The sequence below is a fragment of the Pristiophorus japonicus genome, chromosome 8 (genome assembly GCF_044704955.1).
Source record: "Pristiophorus japonicus isolate sPriJap1 chromosome 8, sPriJap1.hap1, whole genome shotgun sequence".
Classification (NCBI taxonomy): domain Eukaryota; kingdom Metazoa; phylum Chordata; class Chondrichthyes; family Pristiophoridae; genus Pristiophorus; species Pristiophorus japonicus.
In genome coordinates this window covers 165080435-165106238 of record NC_091984.1, presented here as the reverse complement: position 1 = coordinate 165106238, position 25804 = coordinate 165080435, and the positions used below count along the sequence as shown (strand labels likewise).

Genomic DNA, 25804 nt, shown 5'->3' with positions numbered 1-25804 from the left:
AACAGTGCCTGGACCTCTGTACATGCGCGCTACAGTGGGCGCGCATGTGCAGTAGCTCCAGGCGCCCAAAACTGTGTGGGAGGGGCCTGAAGCACGCAGCCCCTAGCTCTGGTCGAATGGCCTCACTGGGGCTGCGTGCATAAGGCTGCTTCCCACGCCCAGCTCCTGCTTCCTCCCGACCCGACTCCCGCTTCCCCCCCCCCCCCCCCCGACCCGACCCGCGCTCCCGACCCAACGCCACCTACCTGTAAATCTGGTGCTGGGGACAGGCCCTGCCCAAAGTCTTGGGCCCAGCCGTTCAGCCCCCCCTCCCTCCTTTCCCCCCTCTTCCCCTCCTTGCCCCCCCTTCCCCCTCTCTCCCCCCTTCCCCTCCCCCCTCCCCTTCTTCCCCCTCCTCCTTCCCCCCCTTCCTTCTCCCTCTTCCCCTCCCCCCCTTTTCCCCTCCTTCCCCCCCTCCTCCTCCCCCCCCTTCCCCTCCCCCCTATCCCCATCCCTCCCCCTTCCCCCCCTCCTCCTCCCCCCCTTCCCCCTCTCTCCCCCCTTCCCCTCCCCCCTCCCCTCCTTCCCCCTCCTCCTTCCCCCCCTTCCCCTCCCCCCCTTCTCCCTCTTCCCCTCCCCCCCTTTTCCCCTCCTTCCCCCCCTCCTCCTCCCCCCCTTCCCCTCCCCCCTATCCCCATCCCTCCCCCTTCCCCCCCTCCTCCTCCCCCCCTTCCCCCTTATCCCCATCCCTCCCCCTGCCCCCCCTCTCTCCCTCTACCCCCCTCCTCCTCTCGCTGTCAGAAACACAGACACTGACAGACAGAGTGAGAGACACACACAGACAGACAGAGAGATAGAGACACTGACAGAGACACACGGGGGGGGGGGGGGATCCCAGCATGCAGTCGGTAAGTAGAAAATGTTTTATTTATTGATTTTTTTTTTAATTATTTATTAAAATTTTTTGATTGATTTATTGGTTGATATATTGATGTTATCATCATTTATTATTGATGATGGCTCTTTATTTGTAAAACTGAAGTGTTTAATGTTTGTAAACTTCCCTTTAAACCCCCCCCCCCCCCACTCCCTACGCCTGATTTGTAACCTACGCCTGATTTTCTAAAGTGTAGACAAGGTTTATTCCAGCGTACAAAAATCTTCACTTAATCCATTCTAAGTTAGTTTGGAGTAATTTTCACTGCCGAAACTTTGAAAACAGGCGTAATTGGCCAGACACGCCCCCTTTTGAAAAAAAAATTCTGTTCCAAAGTGAAACTGTTCTCACTGACTTGAACTGGAGCAAACTAAATGCCAATAATTTGAATTTCTAAGATACTCAGTTCTAAACCAGTTGCTCCAAAAAATCAGGAGCAACTGAGGCCGAAACTTGGGCCCAAAGTCTGCCATTTCTTTATTGCCCATTATAATTTCTCCTGTCTCTGCCTCCAAGCGTTTACTTTTGCTAATCTCTTCCTTTTTACATATCTATAAGCTTTTACAATCTGTTTTTAAAGTCTTTTGCTAGTTTACTCTCATATTTTCTTTCTTTATACTTGTGCTATCAGAGATCCAAAGGCCTCCAGACAAGGGTACATTTTTCTGTTTGAACATAAGAACATAATAGGTGCAGGAGTAGACCATACGGTCCCTCGAGTCTGCTCCGCCATTCAATAAGATCATGGCTGAGCTAATCTTGGCCTCAACTCCACTTTCCTACCCTTCCCCGCATATCCCTCGACTCCCCTATAGTTCAAGAATTTGTCTTTCTCAGCCTTGAATATATTCAATGACTCAGCCTCTCTGGGGTAGAGAATTCCAAAGATTCACAACCATCAGAGAAGAAATTCCTCCTCATCTCAGTTTTAAATGGGCGACCCCTTATTCTGAAACTATTCCCCCTAATTCTAGATTCCCCCACGAGGGGAAACAACCTCTCTGCATCTACCCTGTCAAGCCTCCTCAGAATCTTACATGTTTCAATAAGATCACCTCTCATTCTTCTAAACTCCAATGAGTAGAGGCCCAATCTGCTCAACCTTTCCTCATAAGACAACTCCTTCATCCCAGGAATCAATCCTGTGAACCTTCTCTGAACTGCCTCCAATGCAAGTATATCCCTCCATAAATAAGGAGACCAAAACTGTACACAGTACTCCAGGTGTGGTCTCACCAATGCCTGTACAGTTGTAGCAAGACTTCCCTACTTTTATACTCCATCCCCCTTGCAATAAAGGCCAACATTCCAATTGCCTTCCTAATCACTTGCTGTACCTGCACACTATCTTTTTGTGTTTCATGTACAAGGATCCCCCAGGTCCCTTTGTACCACAGCATTTTGTAGTCTTTCTCCGTTTAAATAATATCTTGTTTTTCTATTCTTCCAACCAAAGTGGATAACCTCACATTTTCCCACATTATACTTCATCTGCCAAATTATTGCCCACTCACTTAACCTATCTACCTATTAAACTTTGCAGACTCTGTTGGCTACAATATACTTGGTCCCTTCATCCAAGTCATTAATATAGATTGTAAATAGTTGAGGCCCCAGGATTGATCCCTGTGGCACCCCACTAGTTACTGTTTGCCAACCGGAAAATGACCCATTTATCCCGACTGTGTTTTCGGTTAGTTAGCCAAGCCTCTTTCCAAGGTAATATAATACCCCCAACCCTGTGAGCTCTTATCGTATGTAGTAACCTTTTATGTGGCACCTTATCAAATTGTTATTGGTTGCTTTTAAAAAACTTTTTAAACGTACAGGCAAGTCTTTGTTCCAGGGTACATTTTTAATCACTGGCTCGAGTAGCTTCTGGCAGCCTCTGCAACCGGTCAAATGTAGTAGATGACAGAAAAGGATCTTGAAATAATGAAAAGTACTGGCACTTCTCATGTTATGACGAGCAAAAACCCAGCTATATTTAAATTGCCAGAGCTTGCCAAGAATTTTGTGTGTGTATTTCTCACTTTGTTACTCATGTATCATGATCTCAGTCATACCTGTACAGACATGGCATCACTGCAGTAAAGTGCAAACCAGTACGGAATAAAATCATTCAAACCCATTCCCTCCACATATGTAGTTTGCCTCATCATGATTCTATACAATTCACTTATTTCTTCAGGGAAGTAACCACACACCCACTCACCAATATACCTTCCCAAGACCATAAAAATAACACCCATCACAGCATGCAACTGCTTCTTAATGATTCTAAGGTTTTTGCCTCCAATAACCTACCCAAAAATTCATTCTACATTGATCTATGCACAAAAAGAATTTCCAGACACCATTTTGAAGTAGTGTTTTGCATTTACACCATCGCTCTTATGCACTTCTATGAAGTCCCTTCTTAATCACCTCCTTTCAAGGCAGTTTCTCCAATTCTTTCCTCATAATGCAGTACTCTGGTGCAGAGATCAGTCTCTTGGTTCCCCTACATACTGTCTCCAGGGCTGGTGTTTAAATGTTAGTAATTTGGTTTCCAAACTGGACACAGTACTGAAAGTGTGGTTGGACCAGAACACTGCACAGTCTGGAGCAGGACATCCTCCAATTTCAAATGTACTAACCTGGCTGTTTCATTCAGCATCGTACTTGTTTTGCCAGGTGCTACTACACAATGGCTATACTCTTCGGGCTTCAAACTGCACCCTTTGCAATTTGGCGCCAATCACACGTACATGTGTCACCACTTGTTACATAGAAAAGAAACATAGAAAATAGATGCAGGAGTAGGCCATTCGGCCCTTCTAGCCTGCACCGCCATTCAATGAGTTCATGGCTGAACATGCAACTTCAGTACCCCATTCCTGCTTTCTCGCCATATCCCTTGATCCCCCTAGTAGTAAGGACTTCATCCAACTCCTTTTTGAATATATTTAGTGAATTGGCCTCAACAACTTTCTGGGGTAGAGAATTCCACGGGTTCACCACTCTCTGGGTGAAGAAGTTTCTCCTCATCTCGGTCCTAAATGGCTTACCCCTTATCCTTAGACTGTGACCCCTGGTTCTGGACTTCCCCAACATTGGGAACATTCTTCCTGCATCTAACCTGTCTAAACCCATCAGAATTTTAAACGTTTCTATGAGGTCCCCTCTCATTCTTCTGAACTCCAGTGAATACAAGCCCAGTTGATCCAGTCTTTCTTGATAGTTCAGTCCCGTCATCCCGGGAATCAGTCTGGTGAACCTTCGCTGCACTCCCTCAATAGCAAGAATGTCCTTCCTCAGGTTAGGAGACCAAAACTGTACACAATACTCCAGGTGTAGCAGCACCTCCCTGCCCCTGTATTCAAATCCCCTCGCTATGAAGGCCAACATGCCATTTGCTTTCTTAACCACCTGCTGTACCTGCATGCCAACCTTCAATGACTGATGTACCATGACACCCAGGTCTCGTTGCACCTCCCCTTTTCCTAATCTGTCACTATTCAGATAATAGTCTGTCTCTCTGTTTTTACCACCAAAGTGGATAACCTCACATTTATCCACATTATACTTCATCTGCCATGCATTTACCCACTCAACTAACCTATCCAAGTCACTCTGCTGCCTCATAGCATCCTCCTCGCAGCTCACACTGCCACCCAACATCGTGTCATCTGCAAATTTGGAGATACTACATTTAATCCCCTCGTCTAAATCATTAATGTACAATGTAAACAGCTAGGGCCCCAGCACAGAACCTTGCGGTACCCCACTAGTCACTGCCTGCCATTCTGAAAAGTACCCATTTACTCCTACTCTTTGCTTCCTGTCTGACAACCAGTTCTCAATCCACGTCAGCACACTACCCCCAATCCCATGTGCTTTAACTTTTCACATTAATCTCTTGTGTGGGACCTTGTCGAAAGCCTTCTGAAAGTCCAAATACACCACATCAACTGGTTCTCCCTCGTCCACTCTACTGGAAACATCCTCAAAAAATTCCAGAAGATTTGTCAACCATGATTTCCCTTTCACAAATCCCTGCTGACTTGGACCTATCATGTCACCTCTTTCCAAATGCGCTGCTATGACATCCTTAATAATTGATTCCATCATTTTACCCATTACTGATGTCAGGCTGACCGGTCTATAATTCCCTGTTTTCTCTCTCCCTCCTCTTGTTCTCCCTCCTCTTGTTCTCCCTCTGTGTAATACCTTACACTTAGCCTGCTTTCATTTCAACTGCCACTAGTTTTCCTATTTACAAACTTTACCTGACTGACCTTGGCTGCTTCTTTAGACTCAACTTTCTATACTTTATAATGACAGATTCATAGAAATTACAGTACAGACTGAGGGAATTTGACCCACCTAGCCTGTGTCAATGTTAACTCTTAAACTGGAGTTATCTATTCTAATCCTGTTATAGTCTTTCTTTTCAGAAACTTATACAATTCCCTCTTAAATGATGTTATAGTCTCTATCTCAAGAGTCACTTGTGGTAAAGCATTCCATGTTCTAATAACCCTACTACATTTCTTCTCACTCCCTCCTTCATCCTACCTTGTTAGTCCTCAGTCTATGCCCCCTTGCCAGCCTTGGCTCAATGGTAGCACTCTCACCTCAGAGTCAGTAGGTTGTAGGTTCAAGCCCCACTTGAGACTTAAGCGCATAATCTAGGTTGATACTTCAGTGCAGTACTGAGCGAGTGCTGCAATGTCAGGGGCACCATGTTTCAGATGAGATGTTAAACTAATGCCCCATCTGTTCTCTCAAGTGGATGAGAAAGATCCCATGGCATTGGTTAAAGAGCAGCAGGATAGTTTCCTGATGTTCTGGCCAAGTTATTCCTCAAGTTTCTGGGACTTGTGCACAAATTGGCTTTTGCATTTCCCTACCTTACAACAGTGATCATAATTTTAAAGGACTTCACTGACTGTGAAGTGCTTTGGCACGTCCTAAGGACATGAAAGTTGCTATATAATTGCAAGTTCTTTCTTACTTTGATACAATTCGCTGATCAGCGGAAATAATTTTTCAATATTTATCATGTCAAAACCTTTCATAATTTTGAAAACCTCTATTAGATCCCTCCCTTACGGGTCTGCCTTGTTGCATTCTGACTTAGATGGTTGCAGCAGTACCTAAACTATTCAATTCCATACTACATCTGATCATATGGCAATGTTCTTATAATCCTTAATCTCATTCTTTACTAGATGCAGCTTTTTTTTCTTTTTTATACAAAGGATTGAAAAGGGTACAGAATTAGCTGCTTCTACTAAGAGGCAATTCCACAAATCCACTACTTCAACAAATGTAAACAGTAACAGCACCATGTAGATAGTTAAATCACAAAACCGAAGCCGCATAAAATCAACCGCTGAAATGGAGTTCCTGTTCATTAATGATTAAGCAGCAATAGTTAGCAAATGCATAAAACCACGATTAACTTCCCTGCCACATTCACCACCTTCTGTTCAATAAATAAACCACAATAATGCTGTGGCTTAATAGGGAAGGATGATTGGTCTCCTAACAGCCAAATAGAGAGACAGTATTAGAATAAGTTGTGACTGTAGCCATTTCAAACCATTAGCCTGTGGTTATTGCAAAGCTATGTCAGGCTACTCAGATACTAGCACTTTACCCAGTTAACAATCAAAGTGCTTTTTTCCCAGATTGAAAGAGGACCATCAGTCAGTTTATAGTGTGATTTAACCATATATTAACTTCAGTAATAGAACCAAACCAAGAACAAGTTCAAGAAAGCAAAACTGAGAAAGTCCATCCAGCTGGACCCGATCAGGCCCTGTTCATTTATTTCTCTTCTGTCCTTAAACCAACCATCATCCTCTGCTGGATCAGGGACCAGTCCCACTCTTTTCTGAATACGACAACCCAGTCAACAATTACTGTGTCAGTGGCTATATTAATTCTACGATGTATTTAATAACTGACTGCGAATAGTAGAAGGCTCAGCACTTACTGTGTGACTATAGCTTGCCCTGCTCCACGCTGGAGCCTCAGAGGATCACCCAATATTCCTCATCAGACTGATAGATCACCTCAAATTTGCAGAGCCCGCATTCATTATTTGCTCAAAGCAAATCTGCTCAGTTAAAAAGGTCAGGAATTTTTAAACAGTAAAACAACAAGTGCCTTTTTAAAAAGTTCTGATGTTATCACTTTTATTTTCTACAATTTAATTTTTTTAAATATATTACAGATTCTTTTCAAAATGTGAGTAATATTTGGCATTTCAATCTCTCCGAGAATGACATGGTCCCGTTTAATATCCCCTGGAAGTCCATCGAGGATGTGTTTGGGTTTCTGACAGTCGGAGTTCATTGATGTTGCAGAATGGATTTCAGAGCAGCAACGAAATATTCAGCTCAGGGCAGTGACTGATCAGTACAAGTCAACCCCAGAAATATAGTTTTAACAACATGATCATTGAAATGTATTAATGTCCCGACCAGCTCATAATAAGGGAGTACGAAAAGGGCAAGGAACTTCAGTATTAACAGCAGAATGATGGCATGTTATATCACAGACCATTCATCCAGGTGGGTGGAAAAGAACGATCGTGCTGAATTGGCCGAATGGCTTGCTTCTGTAAAATTCTTTCATTCTAGAATTACAAAGCACATGGGTACAATATCAGTGTCACATTAGGCTCTTGCCAACCAGCTTTCTGGTTGACAAGCAAAAACAAATAGATCTACAGTTCAGGCTGACAATAAAATAGGTCAGACACATTTTCTCATCAGACTGATGAAAAATGATTTGAGGCACGACACTCTTGGCTAACAAGTTTTCCCCAATACAGTCCTGAAAAACAACTCAAGATGATCTAAAAAAAAGTATCTATCGGTCAGTACCCAAGATCACACTGCTCGACTTCACTTGCTGAAGATGTATGAACATGCTGAGATCCGGCTCTGGGTGGGAGGTGACAGGATCTGAAGATGAACATCAGGCAACTGGTAATCTAGTTCTACTATGGCCTGCCTCTTCCAACATTAAAAGTTCTTCCACAACCTACAGCGTAGCGAACAAATGATTACCTTAGTTAATGCTGCTGTCGTCCCTGCTGTTTTCGAAGCCTTTGTGACTGTTGTTACTGAAGAGCAATTATCCGATTTAACTTTCTCAATGGTCTGCATTTTACAAGTACCCTGGACTTTGGATGCTGCAGGAGCGGACCTGCTTGCCTTCTTCATTCTGTGCTCGCAGTCCGTGATGCATTTACAACTGAATCTGAAAAATACATTAACCTGTGTGTCAAGGGATGAGAAATGAACAAGTAACATTACAAAGTTTAAGTCTGCTGGCAACAGGCTAATTTCAAAGCCCAAACGCAGTTTAAAAAAATATACCAATCTTGTTAAACTTCTCAAGCAATTCAAGGCTTCTTGTAAAATAATTACATTTAAAAAAAACAGTTTTCCTCCATTTTCTCCTCGAGGCACCGACTCTTCCTGACCAACCACAGCCCTCTAGTGCTTCAAGAAGTAGTAATTTCCATCCTTTAAATACGAGCCTATGGAGTAAGTGGTAACAGGCTGTTTAATTGTGGATAACATCACCAGGCACAATCATGCTCTCGACGAACAAAGGATTCCCTAAGCTTTTGCTGTTACACCATCTTTTTCTTAGGAGATATAATAAAATGTCATGTTGCTGTTCCATAAACGATTCTTTTACACGCAGGAAGATCTGTGCAAGTTGCATTCTACAAACCTCCCTCCAATCTACTCACCCACATAATCTTGGCTGGGGATGGTGCGGACCCATTTAGGGAGAAAAGCGATATCATAAAATAGACTAATTTGGAAATGGCAAGATGAAACAGATAATCCACTAAATGCTATCAGACAGAATGATTCTTCATACAGAGAGGCAATAACTGTTGAGCAGAATCGTGTTCAGTGCAAGTTTCTTGGTGACAACTTCAGCAGCAGAGCAGATGTGGAAAAGAAATAGTGAGGCCAAGAATATCAACAGATGAAAAAGGATTTAAGGATTGAGTCAACAGTAAGGGGTGATGGCACGGCTGGTTAGACTTGCAAAATACTTCACTTCAATTTTTCACAACAATATTTTCACTGCCCCACCACAGAACTTGGAGAAAAGGCAGCATGATTCAGTCTTTGCTCTGTCGGAGGATTAAAGAATGTGCCACTAATGGGGGTGTGACCTGAAGGAAGTTAATGAATATGGAGTAGAACCAGTGAAAGTGTACATAAAAAGTTGGATGATAAATAAAGAGCAAAATAAACAAGAAACTGAATGCAGAAGGGTTAATGTGGGGCCAGGGCATGGAATATCACCTATAGCAGGGGTACAGCTGTTTTGGGTGACTGTATGCTATGTACTGTATGACTGGGTCCATGTCCCTTCCAAGAGTTTGCCCAAGCTTCGAAAGAGGCAATGCAAAATATTTTTGGGTTGGGCAGGGGGAGAATGGGAAAAATGTCAGAGATTGTAGTCACAAGCCATTGAACACACCTTGCTGGAGGACACTTTTACACCCTCACAATATCCCAAAGCACTTCACAGCTAATGAAGTACATTTTAAAGCGTATTCACTGTTGTATTGTAGGAAACAAGGCAGCCAATCTGCGCACAGCAAGCTCCCACAACCAGCAATGATATAGTCCCTTCTGACTGAGAGGTAGTCCTGTGCAATCTAAAAGGGACTATGTGTAGATCACTGCCACTACAAAGAGGCACATAGAGAAAACCTAGAAACCAATGAAAGACCAAAAGAGAAGCAAGCTGCATTGCTATGTCAGATGGGGAATTGCTGGTCTAAGCTAGTCTCACTGTCCTGTGCAACAGTCTCGATTGATGTCGAACATCAATTTATAAAGTGCCATCATAGAAACATAGAAATTTACAGCGCAGAAGGAGGCCATTTCGGCCCATCGTGTCCGCACCAGCCGACAAAGAGCTGCACGGCCCTCGGTCAGCAGCCCTAAAGGTTACATATAAACCTATGAACAATGACGGAAAGGCAAAGAGCACCCAGCCCAACCAGTCCGCCCCACCCCTTATACTGAAACATTCTACACTCCACCCCAACCGGAGCCATGTGATCTCCTGGGAGAGGCAAAAAACAGATAAAAACCCAGGCCAATTGGGGAGAAAAAATCTGGGAAAATTCCTCTCCGACCCATCCAGGCGATTGAAACTAGTCCAGGAGATCACCCTGGCTGCATTCGATTCCCTGCAGTACTTACCATTATATCTGCTCCGTCCAACAAAAGGTCATCCAGTCTACTGCGCTTTAAGTACCCATCCAATCATCTCTTAAGTGGTGAGGGTTTCTGCATCCACCATTCTTCCAGGCAACGAGTTTCAGATTCCCACAACCCTCTGCGTAAAGAAGCTCCCCCTCAAATCCCCTCTAAACCTTCCACCAACCACCTTAAAACTATGCCCCCTCGTAATAGACCCCTCCACCAATGGAAATAGCCCCTTACTATCCACTATGTCCAGGCCCCTCAATATTCTGTACACCTCAATGAGGTCTCCTCTCAAGTTCCTCTGTCCCAATGAGAACAAACCCAGCCTATCCAATCTGTCCTCATAACCAAGATTCTCCATTCCGGGCAGCATCCTAGTAAATCTCCTCTGCACCCTCTCGAGTGCAATCACACCCTTCCTATAATACGCCGACCAGAACTGCACGCAATACTCCAGCTGTGGCCTAACCAAAGTATTATACAAATTAAGCAAAGCCTCCCTGCTCTTATATTCTATGCCTCGGTCAATAAAGGCAAGCATTCCGTATTCCTTCTTAACCACCTTATCCACCTGGCCTGCTACTTTCAGGGATCTGTGGACAATCACTCCAAGGTCCCTTTTTGATTATCTACACTATTAAGTGGCCTACAGCTTAATGTGTATACCCCTTTCCTTATTAGCCTTCCCAAAGTGCATTACCTCACACTTCTCTGATTTAAATTCCATTTGCCACTGCTCTGCCCACCTGACCAGTAGATTGATAATCCTCCTGCAGCCCATGACTTTCCTCTTCATTATCAACAACACAGCCAATTTTAGTATTGTCTGCAAACTTCTTAATCATACTCTCTAAATTCAAATCTAAATTGTTAAAAATGCCACAAAAGCAAGGGACCCAGTACTGAGCCCTGTGGAACCCCACTGGAGACAGCCTTCCAGTCACAAAAACATCCATCAACCCTTTGCTTCCTACCTCCAAGCCAATTTTGGATCCAACTTGCCACTTTGCCCTGGATCCCATGGGCTTTAGCCTTCATGACCAGTCTACCATGTGGGACCTTATCAAAAGTTTTGCTAAAATCCATATACACTATATCGTACGCACTACCCTCATGGTTAACTCCTCAAAAAATTTAATTAGGTTAGTCGAACATGATCTTTCCTTAACAAATCCGTGCTGGCTGTCCCTAATTAATCCTTGCCTTTCCAAATGCAGATTTATCCTATCTTTTGGGATTTTTCCAATAATTTTCCCACCACTGAGATTAGGCTGACAGGCCTGTAATTACTCGGCCTATCCCTTTCTCCCTTCTTAAACAAGGGTACTACATTAGCAGTCCTCCGGCACCATGCCCAGATCCAAAGAGGACTGGAAAATGATGGTCAAGGCCTCTGCTATTTCCTCTTTTACTTCGCTCAACAGCTGGGATGTATTTCATCCGGGCCTGGGGATTTATCTACTTTCAAAGCTACTAAACCCCTTAATACTACATCTCTCTATATATTTATTTAATCCAGAATATCACACTCCTCCTCGATAGCAATATCTGCTTTGCCCCTTTCCTTATGAAATCAGATGCAAAGTATTCGTTAAGAGCCTTCTCAACATCTTCCGCTTCCACACAAAGATTACCCTCATGGTCTCTAATAGGCCCTACCCTTTCTTTAGTTACCCTTTTACTCAATGTATTTATAGAACATCTTAGGGTTTTCCTTAATTTTACTAGCAAATAATTTTTTGTGCTCTCTCTTAGCATTTCTAATATCCTTTTAAATTTTGCCTCTTAACTTTCTACATTCCTCTAAGATTCTTTAGTATTTAACATTGGTATATGACATAAGCTTCCCTTTTTTTCTTTATCCTCCCCGGTTAGTCACTAGACATCCAGGGTGCTCTAGAATTATTATTCACACCCTTTTTCTTTAAGGGCACATGTTTGGCCTGAGCCTTCTGGATATCCTCCTTGAATGCCTCCCACTGTTCCGACACTGATTTACCCACAAGTAGCTGTTTCCAAATCACTGTTTAACTTAGCAAAATTAGCTTTTCCCCAATTCTGTGCATTAGACGAGTAATTCAGCAGGTTAGTCAGTTTATCAATGGCAGTGCTAACCACTACTGGAACACCTGATGTTTAGCAGGTTTGAGATTTATATGAGCCCTGCAAGATCCAACATCTTCTGCCAATCAACATGAGCTAGTGCAGGATGTTACTTGTTCTTTTATCATGTCTGCAGTGCTGTTACCTCAACTTTACTCCCTCTATAACCTGGACTCAAGATCTCATCCACTTGAAAGAACTGAGTTTGGACATTCCTGTTATCAGGATAGTCTTCCCATGAATTCAAGCCAGTCAGCTGAGTTTGATTCAAGCCTCACACTTCAGAAAGTTGGGTGATGGAAGCAAATGTTTCAGGCATCAGTCACTAGCGAGGTTCCATTTCAGACCTTCAAATCAGTAAATGGCATTAAACCAAAGGTTGAAGAATCAATCAATGTGATCCATCCAAGGTACAGCAAGGTTGGCCAATAATAAAGTACTATAATAAAGCGCGTCTTTGGCAAAGAGATAGGGAAATGTTATCAAAGACTCGAGTTTATGTTGAAGCTTTGAACAAAAATTTACACAGCACCCATATATGCTACAGACAGTAATAACAGTAGGAAAAACCTAACAAACTTTTCCTTTATGTATGGGCAACATAGTCCAGACACACTCAAAATATAGTCAACAACCAGAACCTGGCTTTATACATACTGGAGAGGAAAAGCTCACCTACTTAAAATGGCAACACCAAGTGTGAATCTCTTAAAATTTCTCCACTTTTCCCCAATCTTGTGGATGATGGCAAAGGTGATCTGAATATGGAAGTTGAATGAATCAGAAAGAATTCCAATAGTCACATATTTCTGCAGTTAAAAAGGAATCATTTATGAAAGAAGAGTAAAAGCTTTTGGGCAGCTGATTAGTCATTTTATCCGATTCCTAGTCCGAGTGTCATGCGATATCTACATTAACACTTTCTCTTAAATCACACATTTCACAAACAGCAATGATCCATCGAATAATGATGCTGGACAACGTTTCCTCCATGCTTATTATTTTGTCACACAAGAGCTGGATCAACATCCTTCCTTCTAAACAACCACCTCAACACTTCAATCATTTCCAATGTGACTGCTGCAATCAAGTGACCAAGTGATCCTCATGCACAATGGGGAGGACGGTTTAGGCCATTATCACCTCAAGAAACACAAATTGACGACAGTTTAAATAAAGGCACTACAAATTCTGAAAATATTTTAAACAAGTCCACAACATTAACCAAACATTTGCCAGAGGACTACAAAAATATTCTTTTCTGTTTTTGGGGGTCAAAAACAAAGGAGAGCGCTAAACCAGACTCGCCGGCAGCCATGTTATTTATAAATATAAACATTACCCACAGTGTTTTGGCACAGTCCAATTACATTTTAGGATTTCAGGCAAGAACCAATCCTAAATCCCAACCTCTGACTGTAATTCCTGCAGTATTGAAACCCCCTAGAAATAAAATACTACACGAGTCAAACCTGGAAAATAATGAACAATTCATTAAAATTTCCAGGGGGGGAGGGAGGGAGGGAGGAGGAGCAGGAGGGAGGGGGGAGAGGAGGGGCAGGAGGGGCAGGAGGGAGGGGGGAGGAGGGAGGGGCAGGAGGGAGGGGGAGGAGGGAGGGGCAGGAGGGAGGGGGAGGAGGGGAAGAGGGAGGGGAAGAGGGAGGGGGAGGAGGGGAAGAGGGAGGGGGAGGAGGGGAAGAGGGAGGGGGAGGAGGGGAAGAGGGAGGGGGAGGAGGGGAAGAGGGAGGGGGAGGAGGGGAAGAGGGAGGGGGAGGAGGGGAAGAGGGAGGGGGAGGAACGGAAGAGGGAGGGGGAGGAGGGGAAGAGGGGGAGGAGGGGAAGAGGGAGGGGGAGGAGGGGAAGAGGGAGGGGGAGGAGGGGAAGAGGGAGGGGGAGGAGGGGAAGAGGGAGGGGGAGGAGGGGAAGAGGGAGGGGGAGGAGGGGAAGAGGGAGGGGGAGGAGGGGAAGAGGGAGGGGGAGGAGGGGAAGAGGGAGGGGGAGGAGGGGAAGAGGGAGGGGGAGGAGGGGAAGAGGGAGGGGGAGGAGGGGAAGAGGGAGGGGGAGGAGGGGAAGAGGGAGGGGGAGGAGTGGAAGAGGGAGGGGGAGGAGGGGAAGAGGGAGGGGGAGGAGGGGAAGAGGGAGGGGGAGGAGGGGAAGAGGGAGGGGGAGGAGGGGAAGAGGGAGGGGGAGGAGGGGAAGAGGGAGGGGGAGGAGGGGAAGAGGGAGGGGGAGGAGGGGAAGAGGGAGGGGGAGGAGGGGAAGAGGGAGGGGGATGAGGGGAAGAGGGAGGGGGAAGAGGGAGGGGGAGGAGGGGAAGAGGGAGGGGGGAGGGGCAGGAGAGGGGGGGAGGAGGGGCAGGAGAGAGGTGGGGGAGGAGGGGCAGGAGGGAGGGGGGACAGGGGCAGGAGGGAGGGGGAGCAGGGGCAGGAGGGAGGGGGAGCAGGAGTAAGGGGGGGAAGGAGGAGCAGGAGTAAGGGGGGGAAGGAGGGGCAGGAGGGAGGGGGGAAGGAGGGGCAGGAGGGAGGGGGGAAGGAGGGGCAGGAGGGAGGGGGGAAGGAGGGGCAGGAGGGAGGGGGGAAGGAGGGGCAGGAGGGAGGGGGGAAGGAGGGGCAGGAGGGAGGGGGGAAGGAGGGGCAGGAGGGAGGGGGGAAGGAGGGGCAGGAGGGAGGGGGGAAGGAGGGGCAGGAGGGAGGGGGGAAGGAGGGGCAGGAGGGAGGGGGGAAGGAGGGGCAGGAGGGAGGGGGGAAGGAGGGGCAGGAGGGAGGGGGAAGGAGGGGCAGGAGGGAGGGGGGAAGGAGGGGCAGGAGGGAGGGGGGAAGGAGGGGCAGGAGGGAGGGGGGAAGGAGGGGCAGGAGGGAGGGGGGAAGGAGGGGCAGGAGAGAGAGGGGAAGGAGGGGCAGGAGAGAGGGGGGGAGGAGGGGCAGGAGAGAGGAGGGGCAGGAGAGAGGGGGGGAGGAGGGGCAGGAGAGAGGGGGGGAGGAGGGGCAGGAGAGAGGGGGGGAGGAGGGGCAGGAGGGAGGGGGGAAGGAGGGGCAGGAGGGAGGGGGGAAGGAGGGGCAGGAGGGAGGGGGGAAGGAGGGGCAGGAGGGGAGGGGGGAAGGAGGGGCAGGAGGGAGGGGGGAAGGAGGGGCAGGAGGGAGGGGGAAGGAGGGGCAGGAGGGAGGGGGGAAGGAGGGGCAGGAGGGAGGGGGGAAGGAGGGAGGGGGGTAGGAGGGGCAGGAGGGAGGGGGGTAGGAGGGGCAGGAGGGAGGGGGGAAGGAGGGGCAGGAGGGGAAGGAGGGGCAGGAGGGAGGGGGGAAGGAGGGGCAGGAGGGAGGGGGGAAGGAGGGGCAGGAGGGAGGGGGGAAGGAGGGGCAGGAGGGAGGGGGGAAGGAGGGGCAGGAGGGAGGGGGGAAGGAGGGGCAGGAGGGAGGGGGGAAGGAGGGGCAGGAGGGAGGGGGGAAGGAGGGGCAGGAGGGAGGGGGGAAGGAGGGGCAGGAGAGAGAGGGGAAGGAGGGGCAGGAGAGAGGGGGGGAGGAGGGGCAGTAGAGAGGAGGGGCAGGAGAGAGGGGGGGAGGAGGGGCAGGAGAGAGGGGGGGGAGGAGGGGCAGGAGAGAGGGGGGGAGGAGGGGCAGGAGAGAGGGGGGGAGGAGGGGCAGGAGGGAGGGGGGAAGGAGGGGCAGGAGGGAGGGGGGAAGGAGGGGCAGGAGGGAGGGGGGAAGGAGGGGCAGGAGGGAGGGGGGAAGGAGGGGCAGGAGGGAGGGGGGGAAGGAGGGGCAGGAGGGAGGGGGGGAAGGAGGGGCAGGAGGGAGGGGGGGAAGGAGGGGCAGGAGGGAGGGGGGAAGGAGGGGCAGGAGGGAGGGGGGAAGGAGGGGCAGGAGGGAGGGGGGAAGGAGGGGCAGGAGGGAGGGGGGAAGGAGGGGCAGGAGGGAGGGGGGAAGGAGGGGCAGGAGGGAGGGGGGAAGGAGGGGCAGGAGGGAGGGGGGATGGAGGGGCAGGAGGGAGGGGGGGATGGAGGGGCAGGAGGGAGGGGGGATGGAGGGGCAGGAGGGAGGGGGGAAGGAGGGGCAGGAGGGAGGGGGGAAGGAGGGGCAGGAGGGAGGGGGGAAGGAGGGGCAGGAGGGAGGGGGAGGAAGGAGGAGCAGGAGGGAGGGGGAGGAAGGAGGAGCAGGAGGGGCGGGCAGGAGGGGCAGGAGGGAGGGGGGAAGGAGGGGCAGGAGGGAGGGGGGCAGGAGGGAGGGGGGAAGGAGGGGCAGGAGGGAGGGGGGAAGGAGGGGCAGGAGGGAGGGGGGGAAGGAGGGACAGGAGGGAGGGGGGGGCAGGAGGAGGGCAGGAGAGGGGGGGGTAAGGAGGGGCAGGAGAGAGGGGGGGGAGGAGGGGCAGGAGAGAGGGGGGGGGAGGAGGGGCAGGAGAGAGGGGGGGGGAGGAGGGGCAGGAGAGAGGGGGGGGAGGAGGGGCAGGAGAGAGGGGGGGGAGGAGGGGCAGGAGAGAGGGGGGGAGGAGGGGCAGGAGAGAGGGGGGGAGGAGGGGCAGGAGAGAGGGGGGAGGAGGGGCAGGAGAGAGGGGGGGAGGAGGTGCAGGAGGGAGGGGGGGAAGGAGGGGCAGGAGGGAGGGGGGGAAGGAGGGGAGGGAGGAGGGAAGGAGGGGCAGGAGGGAGGAGGGAACAGGGGCGGGAGGGAGGGGGAACAGGGGCGGGAGGGAGGGGGAACAGGGGCGGGAGGGAGGGGGAACAGGGGCGGGAGGGAGGGGGAACAGGGGCGGGAGGGAGGGGGAACAGGGGCGGGAGGGAGGGGGAACAGGGGCGGGAGGGAGGGGGAACAGGGGCGGGAGGGAGGGGGAGCAGGGGCGGGAGGGAGGGGGAGCAGGGGCGGGAGGGAGGGGGAGCAGGGGAGGGAGGGGGAGCAGGGGAGGGAGGGGGAGCAGGGGAGGGAGGGGGAGCAGGGGAGGGAGGGAGGGGGGAAGGAGGGGCGGGAGGGAGGGGGGGAAGGAGGAGCGGGAGGGAGGGGGGGAAGGAGGGAGGGGGGGGAAGGAGGGGCAGGAGGGGGCGAGGGGAAGGAGGGGCAGGAGGGAGGGGGGGAGGAGGGCGGGAGGGGGCGAGGCGGAGGAGGGCGGGAGGGGGCGAGGCGGAGGAGGGCGGGAGGGGGCGAGGCGGAGGAGGGCGGGAGGGGGCGAGGCGGAGGAGGGCGGGAGGGGGCGAGGCGGAGGAGGGCGGGAGGGGGCGAGGCGGAGGAGGGCGGGAGGGGGCGAGGCGGAGGAGGGCGGGCGGGGGCGAGGCGGAGGAGGGCGGGCGGGGGCGAGGCGGAGGAGGGCGGGCGGGGGCGAGGCGGAGGAGGGCGGGCGGGGGCGAGGCGGAGGAGGGCGGGCGGGGGCGAGGCGGAGGAGGGCGGGAGGGGGCGAGGCGGAGGAGGGCGGGAGGGGGCGAGGCGGAGGAGGGCGGGAGGGGGCGAGGCGGAGGAGGGCGGGAGGGGGCGAGGCGGAGGAGGGCGGGAGGGGGCGAGGCGGAGGAGGGCGGGAGGGGGCGAGGCGGAGGAGGGCGGGAGGGGCGAGGCGGAGGAGGGCGGGAGGGGGCGAGGCGGAGGAGGGCGGGAGGGGGCGAGGCGGAGGAGGGCGGGAGGGGGCGAGGCGGAGGAGGGCGGGAGGGGGCGAGGCGGAGGAGGGCGGGAGGGGGCGAGGCGGAGGAGGGCGGGAGGGGGCGAGGCGGAGGAGGGCGGGAGGGGGCGAGGCGGAGGAGGGCGGGAGGGGGCGAGGCGGAGGAGGGCGGGAGGGGGCGAGGCGGAGGAGGGCGGGAGGGGGCGAGGCGGAGGAGGGCGGGAGGGGGCGAGGCGGAGGAGGGCGGGAGGGGGCGAGGCGGAGGAGGGCGGGAGGGGGCGAGGCGGAGGAGGGCGGGAGGGGGCGAGGCGGAGGAGTAGGAGGAGGATGGGAGGGGGTGGAGGAGAGGGAGGAGGAGGATGAGAGGGGTGGAGGGAGGGAGGAGGGGATGGGGGGGCGGAGAAGGGGATGGGGGGGAGGGGTAGAGGAGGTGATGGGGGTGGAGGGGGCAACATTAAACAGACGAGGCTGCCCAGGTCACATCTTGCCCCCAATATGTTTGCTTTCCTTCTACCCTCACCCCCACCCTGAACATCTCCGAGACAGATCCAAGGAACACTCGGTGCCCTCAGTGATGGTCACTTTTGCCAGCTCCTTCTCCCTTTCTGTTCCGGGGATCTCCTGTCTCCGATGACGGACATTGGCATCTGTTCACTCGCAGCTCGCGGCGGGGAGCCCATTCGGCCAGGGCTACACGGGCGGTGTTCTTCGGACCCCTCCTACACAGTCTGCAGCACACGCACACAGAATCCGGGGGCGAGGGGCTACTGCACATGCACGCACACTCTAGCGCGCATGTGCAGAAGTCCCGGCACTGTTTTCAGCCCCCCGCTGGTTCTTCTACGCTCCGCCGAGTCCGAAGGAGGCCTGATGAGCGTGGAGAATACCACGGTAAGGATTACGCACGTTTTTTGTTCCAGAAAGTCGGCGAACTTCATGGAGGTGTGTCGTTGTAAGGGTCTGTCGAAACTTGGCCCCATTTAGGTGGGGGCGTAAGGGGATGAAGCTCAGAGGATAAAGTGTCTGTCAACAAGACACAAGCTAAAATTTAGGGCCCCTCAGTTCTAATCATTCAGATGCTTATGTGTCTGGCTTTGAGTGAATAATAATTACTCAATACTGAGCCAGTGCCATTTTTTTTTAAACTAACATTTCATCCAAAAACAATGCAATTTCTCCACTTCTGCCAAATGTCTTACTTTCAGTTACAATCCTGCCAATTAATGCAAGGAACGTCGGAACAAATGAACGTCCATGGTAATGGTCATGGCTTGGTCTATCCACCAGGCTGCCCAAAGAATAGCAAGTTGGATCCCCTCCAATGATGAGGTAAGCTAGGATAAGTTGACAAAAGTGGAGAGGAGTGCAGCACAAGAAAAACAGCAGCAAATATTCAACATTACAATTAGAAGACAAAGTCAAACCTCACATTCTGCAGAAACTACCTTGGCCTCTCCCTTCCCTCAACATTAACAGAAATATTTTCCATCCACAACGCACAATAGCAGAGAAGACAGGATTGAACTTTGAACTCCCTCGATACAGAACAGATATACGTGCACAGGGGGGGAGATCCTATGTTGTGCAATACTTAAAAATATCTATTTCCTTTTGAAAACTGCTTACTGTCCATCATCCAGCAGCTCTCAGTTACTGACCTATTTGGGCAGGTCCACACTTGCTGGGTATACTGACTGAGCACTACATCTATCACACACTGTTCCACTACAGCTGACTGCACGCTGCATGAGAGCAATACTAGTGGTGTGAACTCTGGGCACACGGGTCTAGCACACCTGGCACAAACCCAGAAGGACACCAGCCAGGATCCGCTGAGGCAAATAAACAAAGAAGAAAAATACACCAATCTGATGCCCTTGCAGATTGCTTTGAATTCCCCTGTGAATTCTCTAGGTCCATGGGCCCCAATGTTGTATTTTTAGGCTTTATTCAGATATTTATCTTGTGCTTAATGCCCTACACCAGTCCCATAAACCAGCTTCTCTCCTTACAAACTAAAAGCGACTTTATACCACAATATCTGGTAAGGGAGCATTGCGACAAATAATTTTGCAGAATTGACACAAGCACTTGCATGTAGGCTTCAGATAGCCGAAGAATAAAGAATAAAGTCTATTCCTTTTCACTCAAAGACACTTCATTTCAATTATTCGATAATTTAATTTTTAAAGCACTAAATTCCCACTTTGCTCTGTTATTTTTGTTGCTTAATTTGTATTACTGTATCGTTTCAATTTTCTTTAATGGTAAAGAAGTTACCTGGAATAGACTGTAATCCAGCTTTCATCTTCATGCCGCATCCCCCATACACACCTGACAGGTCTATCTGGTACAAGCCACCTTGAGTATGGGGGGGCAGATCCTCTGTTTATGGGACAGGACATGTCTCTTCTAATCTCTGCCATCCATCACCAGGTCTGGCTGGACCACACCCAGCACTATTGGGCCTCACTCTTCTCTGCCAAAACCACCCACTACTCCAAGGTCATCCAGGAGAGCAAAAATAGCACCCTGCTTCTTTTCTCTATGATCAACCATCTCATTAAACCCCTCTCCCCTGCCACCTCCAAAAACATGTGCGAGGAGCTCATGGACTTCCTTGTCAAAGGTGATTTGTTCATCTGTTTCTGCTGCTTCACCACCCTTCCGTACCAAGCCAAACCTCCCCCCAAGGTCCCGCTGCCCTAGTACCAAACCTGCATCTCTCTCTAGTTTTTCTCCCATCTACCCTCAAGCCTTCTCCAAGCTTATCTTGTCCATGAGACCGACCTCCAGCTCCCTTGACCCCATTCCCACTAAAACTCCTGGCCCTCATGTTAGCTGAAATTGTAAATGGTTCTCTATCCTCAGGTACTGTCCCCTCCATTTCACAAGTGCCATCATCACCCCCTTGCATTCCTTGCAAAGTACTGCCCTATCTCCAACCTTCCTTTCCTCTCCAACAATCTTGAATATATTGTTGCCTCTCAAATCCATGTCCACCTTTCCTGTTTGAATCTCTCTAGTCAGGTTTCCCTCGCTATACAGCACTGAAATGGCCCTAACCAAATTCACAAATGCCACCCTCGGTAACTGTGACCGGGAACTCTCTCTGCAGAATTTGACACGGATGTCAACACCTCTCCTCCAAAGCCTCTCCTCCTTGTCCAGCTCAGTGGGTCTGCTTTCGGTTGGTTCCGCTCTTTACTATCCCATCGTAGTCAGAACCTCTCCAGTAATAGTATCTCTTCCCCCCCCCCCCCCCCCCCCAGGCATCATTACCTCCAGAGTCCCCCAAGGATCCACCCTTGCTCCCCTCCTCTATCATCTACATGTTGCCCCGTGGGGACATTCACAGACACGGGGGTCAGGCTCCACAAATATGACACCCAGCTCTACCACCTCTCTTGACCTCTCCACTGGCTGTGTTATCAGACAGCTAGACTTAAATGATCCATGGTTTCCTCCAGTTGAACACTGGAAACACTAAAGCCAGTGTCTTTGGCCCATGCCACAAACTCCGTACACTTGCCACCAATTCCATCCCACTGCATCCCATCTGGTCCTGTGTAAGTATGAACCTAGCGGCCTATCCAACACTAAGCTGAACATCTGATTCAATATTGTCTCCATCTAGATCACCTACTTCCACTTCCCAAACACTGCCCTGCTCCACCTCACTTCAGTCCACTTGCTGCTAAAACTCTCACCTTCGTGTTTAAATCACTTTATAGATTCACTGTGCCCCATCTCTAACCTCCTGCACACTTGCAACTCTCTCCTCACAAACTCCCCACTCCTCGGACTCTGACCTCTTGTGCATCTCTCCTTCTTCTCACCTTGGCCATCTGTGCTTTCAGCTGCCTTGGCTCTGGGATTCCCTCCCTAAACTCTTCCAAGACTCTGCTTAAAACCACCTTTTTCACCAAACTTACATTCACCCCTGCTAATATCTCCTTCTTTGGCTTGGCGTCTACTTTTTTTGATTATGCCTCAGTGAACAACAACAACTTGCATTTATTTAGCACTTTTAAAGTAGTAAAACGTCCCAAGACGTTTTACAGGAGCATTTCAGACAAAATTTGACACCAAGCCACATAAAGGAGTATTAGAATAGGTAATCAAAAGCTTGGTCAAAGAGGTAGGTTTTAAGGAGCGTCTTAAAGGAGGAGAGAGAGGTAGAGAGGTGGAGAGAGAGGTAGAGGCGGAGAGGTTTCAGAGCTTGGGGCCCAGGCAACTGAAGGCACGGCCACCAATGATTGAGCAACGGAAATTGGGGATGCACAAGAGGCCAAAATTGAAGAATTTGAGATCTTCGAGGGTTGTACTGCTAGTGGAAGTTAGAGAGATACGGAGGGGCGAGGCCATGAAGGGATTAGAATTTTAAAATCGAGCCAGCATGTAGATGAGAAATAGGAGGGGCCAACGTTAGATCTTTGGGTAACTCTAGAGGTAATGGTATAGGAGCAAGAAGAGAACCCATTGCAGGGGATTCACTGGCTACAACTGGATAGCTAAGAATGGAACCAGGCGGGGGTAGTCCCACTCAGCTGGGGTGTGGGTTTGGAGGAGGATGGTGTGGTCAACCGTCTCAAAGACTACAGACAGGTCGAGAAGGATGAGGAAGGATAATGCACCACGGTTACTGTCACATAGGATGTCATTTGTAACTTTGCTATGGGTCATTTCAGTGCTGTGGCAGGGTGGAAACCTGATTGGAGCGGTTCAAACATGGAGTTGAGGGAAAGATGGACACAGAATTTGGAGGCGACAACTAATGTTCCCTGCTAATTTTTGGGGTGCTGTGTGAGCCATTCAAAATACCGTGCAGGGGAGTGGTTTTTACATTAAAAAGCTGCAAGCCGGCTGCGCGGGTTCCCTGGAGCAGTGTGCAGATGCGCAGTTTAAAGGGAACATTGGCGCCAACACGTTCAAGGACTTGAGAGGAAATGGAGGTTGGAGATGGGATGGTAGTTTGCAAGGACAGAGTGTGTTTTTTTTTTTAAAAAGGAGAGTGGCAATGATGGCAGATATGAAGGGGAGGGGTACAGTATCAGAGCAGAGGGAACTGTTTACAATATCAGCTAACAAGGGGCCAGGAAGAGAAGTTGGGTGATCGGCAGTTTGGTGGGGATAGCGTCAAGAGAGCAGGAGATTGGTCTCATGGACAAGATGAGTTCGGAGAAGGCTTGACCATGGGCCCTGACTGAGGCTCTGTACAACTGAAGAATCGCTTCCTCCACTTTGTAATCCAGCCCCATTGAGATAAAGGCCAACATTTACCCACTGAACTACAATGGCACTTTGCAGCACATTCATAAAATCAAATTAAACATCCTCCAGGCTACATGCAGCTGACTGTCCTTTGCCCAACGCCCCATGCACACCAGTTCCTGAGCACTAGGTAGAGGAAATAGGAGCAGAGATCTGTAGCTTGGGCAGGAAGTTTCTGTCTGAAACAGGAAGGAGCAGGGGGAAAACTGGAAGAACTATGGAGAAAGAGCAAAGTGTGTGGGACTAATTGGACAGCTCTTTCAAAGAACTGGCACAGGCACGATGGTCAGAATGCCCTCTTCAGTGCTGTATTTAAATACTGTGATTTAAATCTATGCAAAGAAGCCCTCCCATGATTCCACTGAACACATGCTCACCCTGTAGACCACCCATCAGATCAGATACAGTCAGCAACTCTCTCCTCAGATAGATTTTTTATCATTCCTCAGTGCATACACAAGCAAGGGTGGAGATCAATTGGCTGCTGTTTAACAGAAGGTTTCTGACAATAGTCAGAGGTCAGAAAAACACCTGAATCTGTGCTGCTACAGGACTGAGCAGACTTCCGTTCCCCAATTTAGAGAAGGTGCAAATTCCCAGGCAGTGGTTCAATCTGGCACTCACCATACATTTACAATGGGAAGAACCTGGAAATACAGCCAGCTTCAGCCAAGACAAAGAGAGGAACTGTGAAAAGCCCACTGTCTGACTTAAACTGGGGGCTGGGGGAAGGAGCCAGGAACCCACAAATCCAACTGCTTGAAGACTGCTCAAAGAAACAAATTTGCCAAAAAATATCTGACCTGAATTCCACTTACAAACTGGAATCAGTGCATTTGTAAACAGGAGTTGAAATTGCAGTCTCAGTTAGAAACACCATTTTAGACAGTAGCACCATCTTTAAGGCAGTTTTAAATGTCTATAAATGTTTGCTTAAAACTACAAAATATAAAATCTGAAAGTAACTTAAAAGTGCTTCTATTTCACCAACCTGAATCTTCAAAAGTAGAATAATCAGCAATCTAGTCACCAAGTCAGTTTTCAAAACTACAAATGTTGAACTGTACCATAACCTTCCCGAGCTTTACTTAAAAAAAATCACACTTGAAAATAAAGCATTCACACTTTTTCTCAGCGAGGCACTTTTAAAAATAAATTGTATTAAATCTTTCCTGGACACAGAGGGCATACTAACGTAGGACGCAGTCTGGATGTATTTAACTGCATTCAAACAATCAGATGACTGAAATTCAAAAAGCCCAAGAGAGATTTCTGTCCTGCTTTAACTACTCCCATTTCTTTCAGGGGAAGAAATCATCTCCATAAAAAGCTAGCACTGCAGTGTGAAATTCCACACAGTTGACAAGGCTTACCTACAATCACAGCCCATGTCAATAACTCCATCAGTTACTGTTAAACGGTCACTAATGCTCAGCATTCCTGACCTGACAGGCAGGCCAAACTTGGAAGGAGAGTAGAGTACTCCCCCCTACACTCTCGCCTCCCTTCTCTGGTTAAGGTCTGTTTCAAGTGCTACAGAACTAGCAGTAATAACTTCAGTCTTGTGCCTGTGTGTTACAAGGCAGGCATCTTAAATTGAAGAGCAAACTTATAATCAGTTGCTAGCTACACCATGAGTTTTTTAATGAATATTGATCAGTTAAAACTTGGCGCCCTCTACCTCTTCTAACTCCCATCTTGTTGTGAATCCCAGATTTACCTTATCAAAACAATAATTTCTTTCAGCTGCCGAAATCCAATTATTTGTATGTTAGTATTCTTCACTAAGATTGGAGGTAAGATATAAATAATACTTGCTTTTATATAGCAACGGTCACATTGAAACCGTCTCAAACAGCTTCACGGTCAGTAACGTCCTGAAATGCAGTAACTTATTTGGGCAAACATGGTGGTCATTTCACACCAGCAACATCCCACAGAACAGGCAAAGAGATGAATAGCCAGCTAGTTTATTCTTAGGCAGGAGTGTTTGAAGCACGAATGTTACCCTTCTTTGAAAAATGGCATGGGATTTTTTTACATTTTAAACATGTATGAGGCCTGAAGAACAGTGCCTCCAACAACAAAGCACTCCCTCAATGCTGGCTGCACTGGAGTGTTAGCCTAGATTATACTGTCAAACACTTGTGTGGGGCTTAAACATATAGACTTCTGAATCAAAGAGTGCTATCACAGAGAAGTCAACCCAGTGTGCTGTATATTAACACTTAGAAACTGTGATTGTTTTCTTTGCGAGGGAAGAGAGAAAAACGATAAAAGAGGTGTAATTGAAAACGTCTAAGAGAGCCGACTCGACGGGGAGTTTACAAAAAGATGAAATCCTAAACCAGTATCTCAAATGGAACAGTCCTCTTTCAGGGGCCCCACTTGCTTTTGCTGGAGAGGAAATCTCTTGAAATTACAGTCTCCTTTTATTGGCCGCCACACAAAATCAGTTTATACATTTTTTTTATTCCCCAGCTGATGTCTAACTTTTTGTTCTTGACCCCTCTCTCGTTTAACGTTATTTGGATTTTTTGGCGTAATCTACTCAGTCACAGCCACAGTAAATCTGCAGGGGTATACTGACTCAAGTGCCAAAACCGTTTATGCTTTGAGGCCTTGTGTTGAATTTCAAACTCGACATTTCCAGACATTCCTTTCAGCACAGTGAAAGGATGAGAGTTTAACA

The 25804-nt window shown here is 49.4% G+C and overlaps 1 protein-coding gene across 1 annotated transcript in view; it reads right to left on the bottom strand.

Moving 5' to 3' along the window:
* specc1la (sperm antigen with calponin homology and coiled-coil domains 1-like a) overlaps positions 1 to 25804 on the bottom strand; it is a 477385-nt gene that overhangs the window by 430120 nt on the left and 21461 nt on the right. The window contains exon 2 of the mRNA XM_070888305.1: positions 7984 to 8176. Within this exon, the coding sequence (XP_070744406.1) occupies positions 7984 to 8176 (193 nt within the window). The remainder of the gene's footprint in view (positions 1 to 7983; positions 8177 to 25804) is intronic.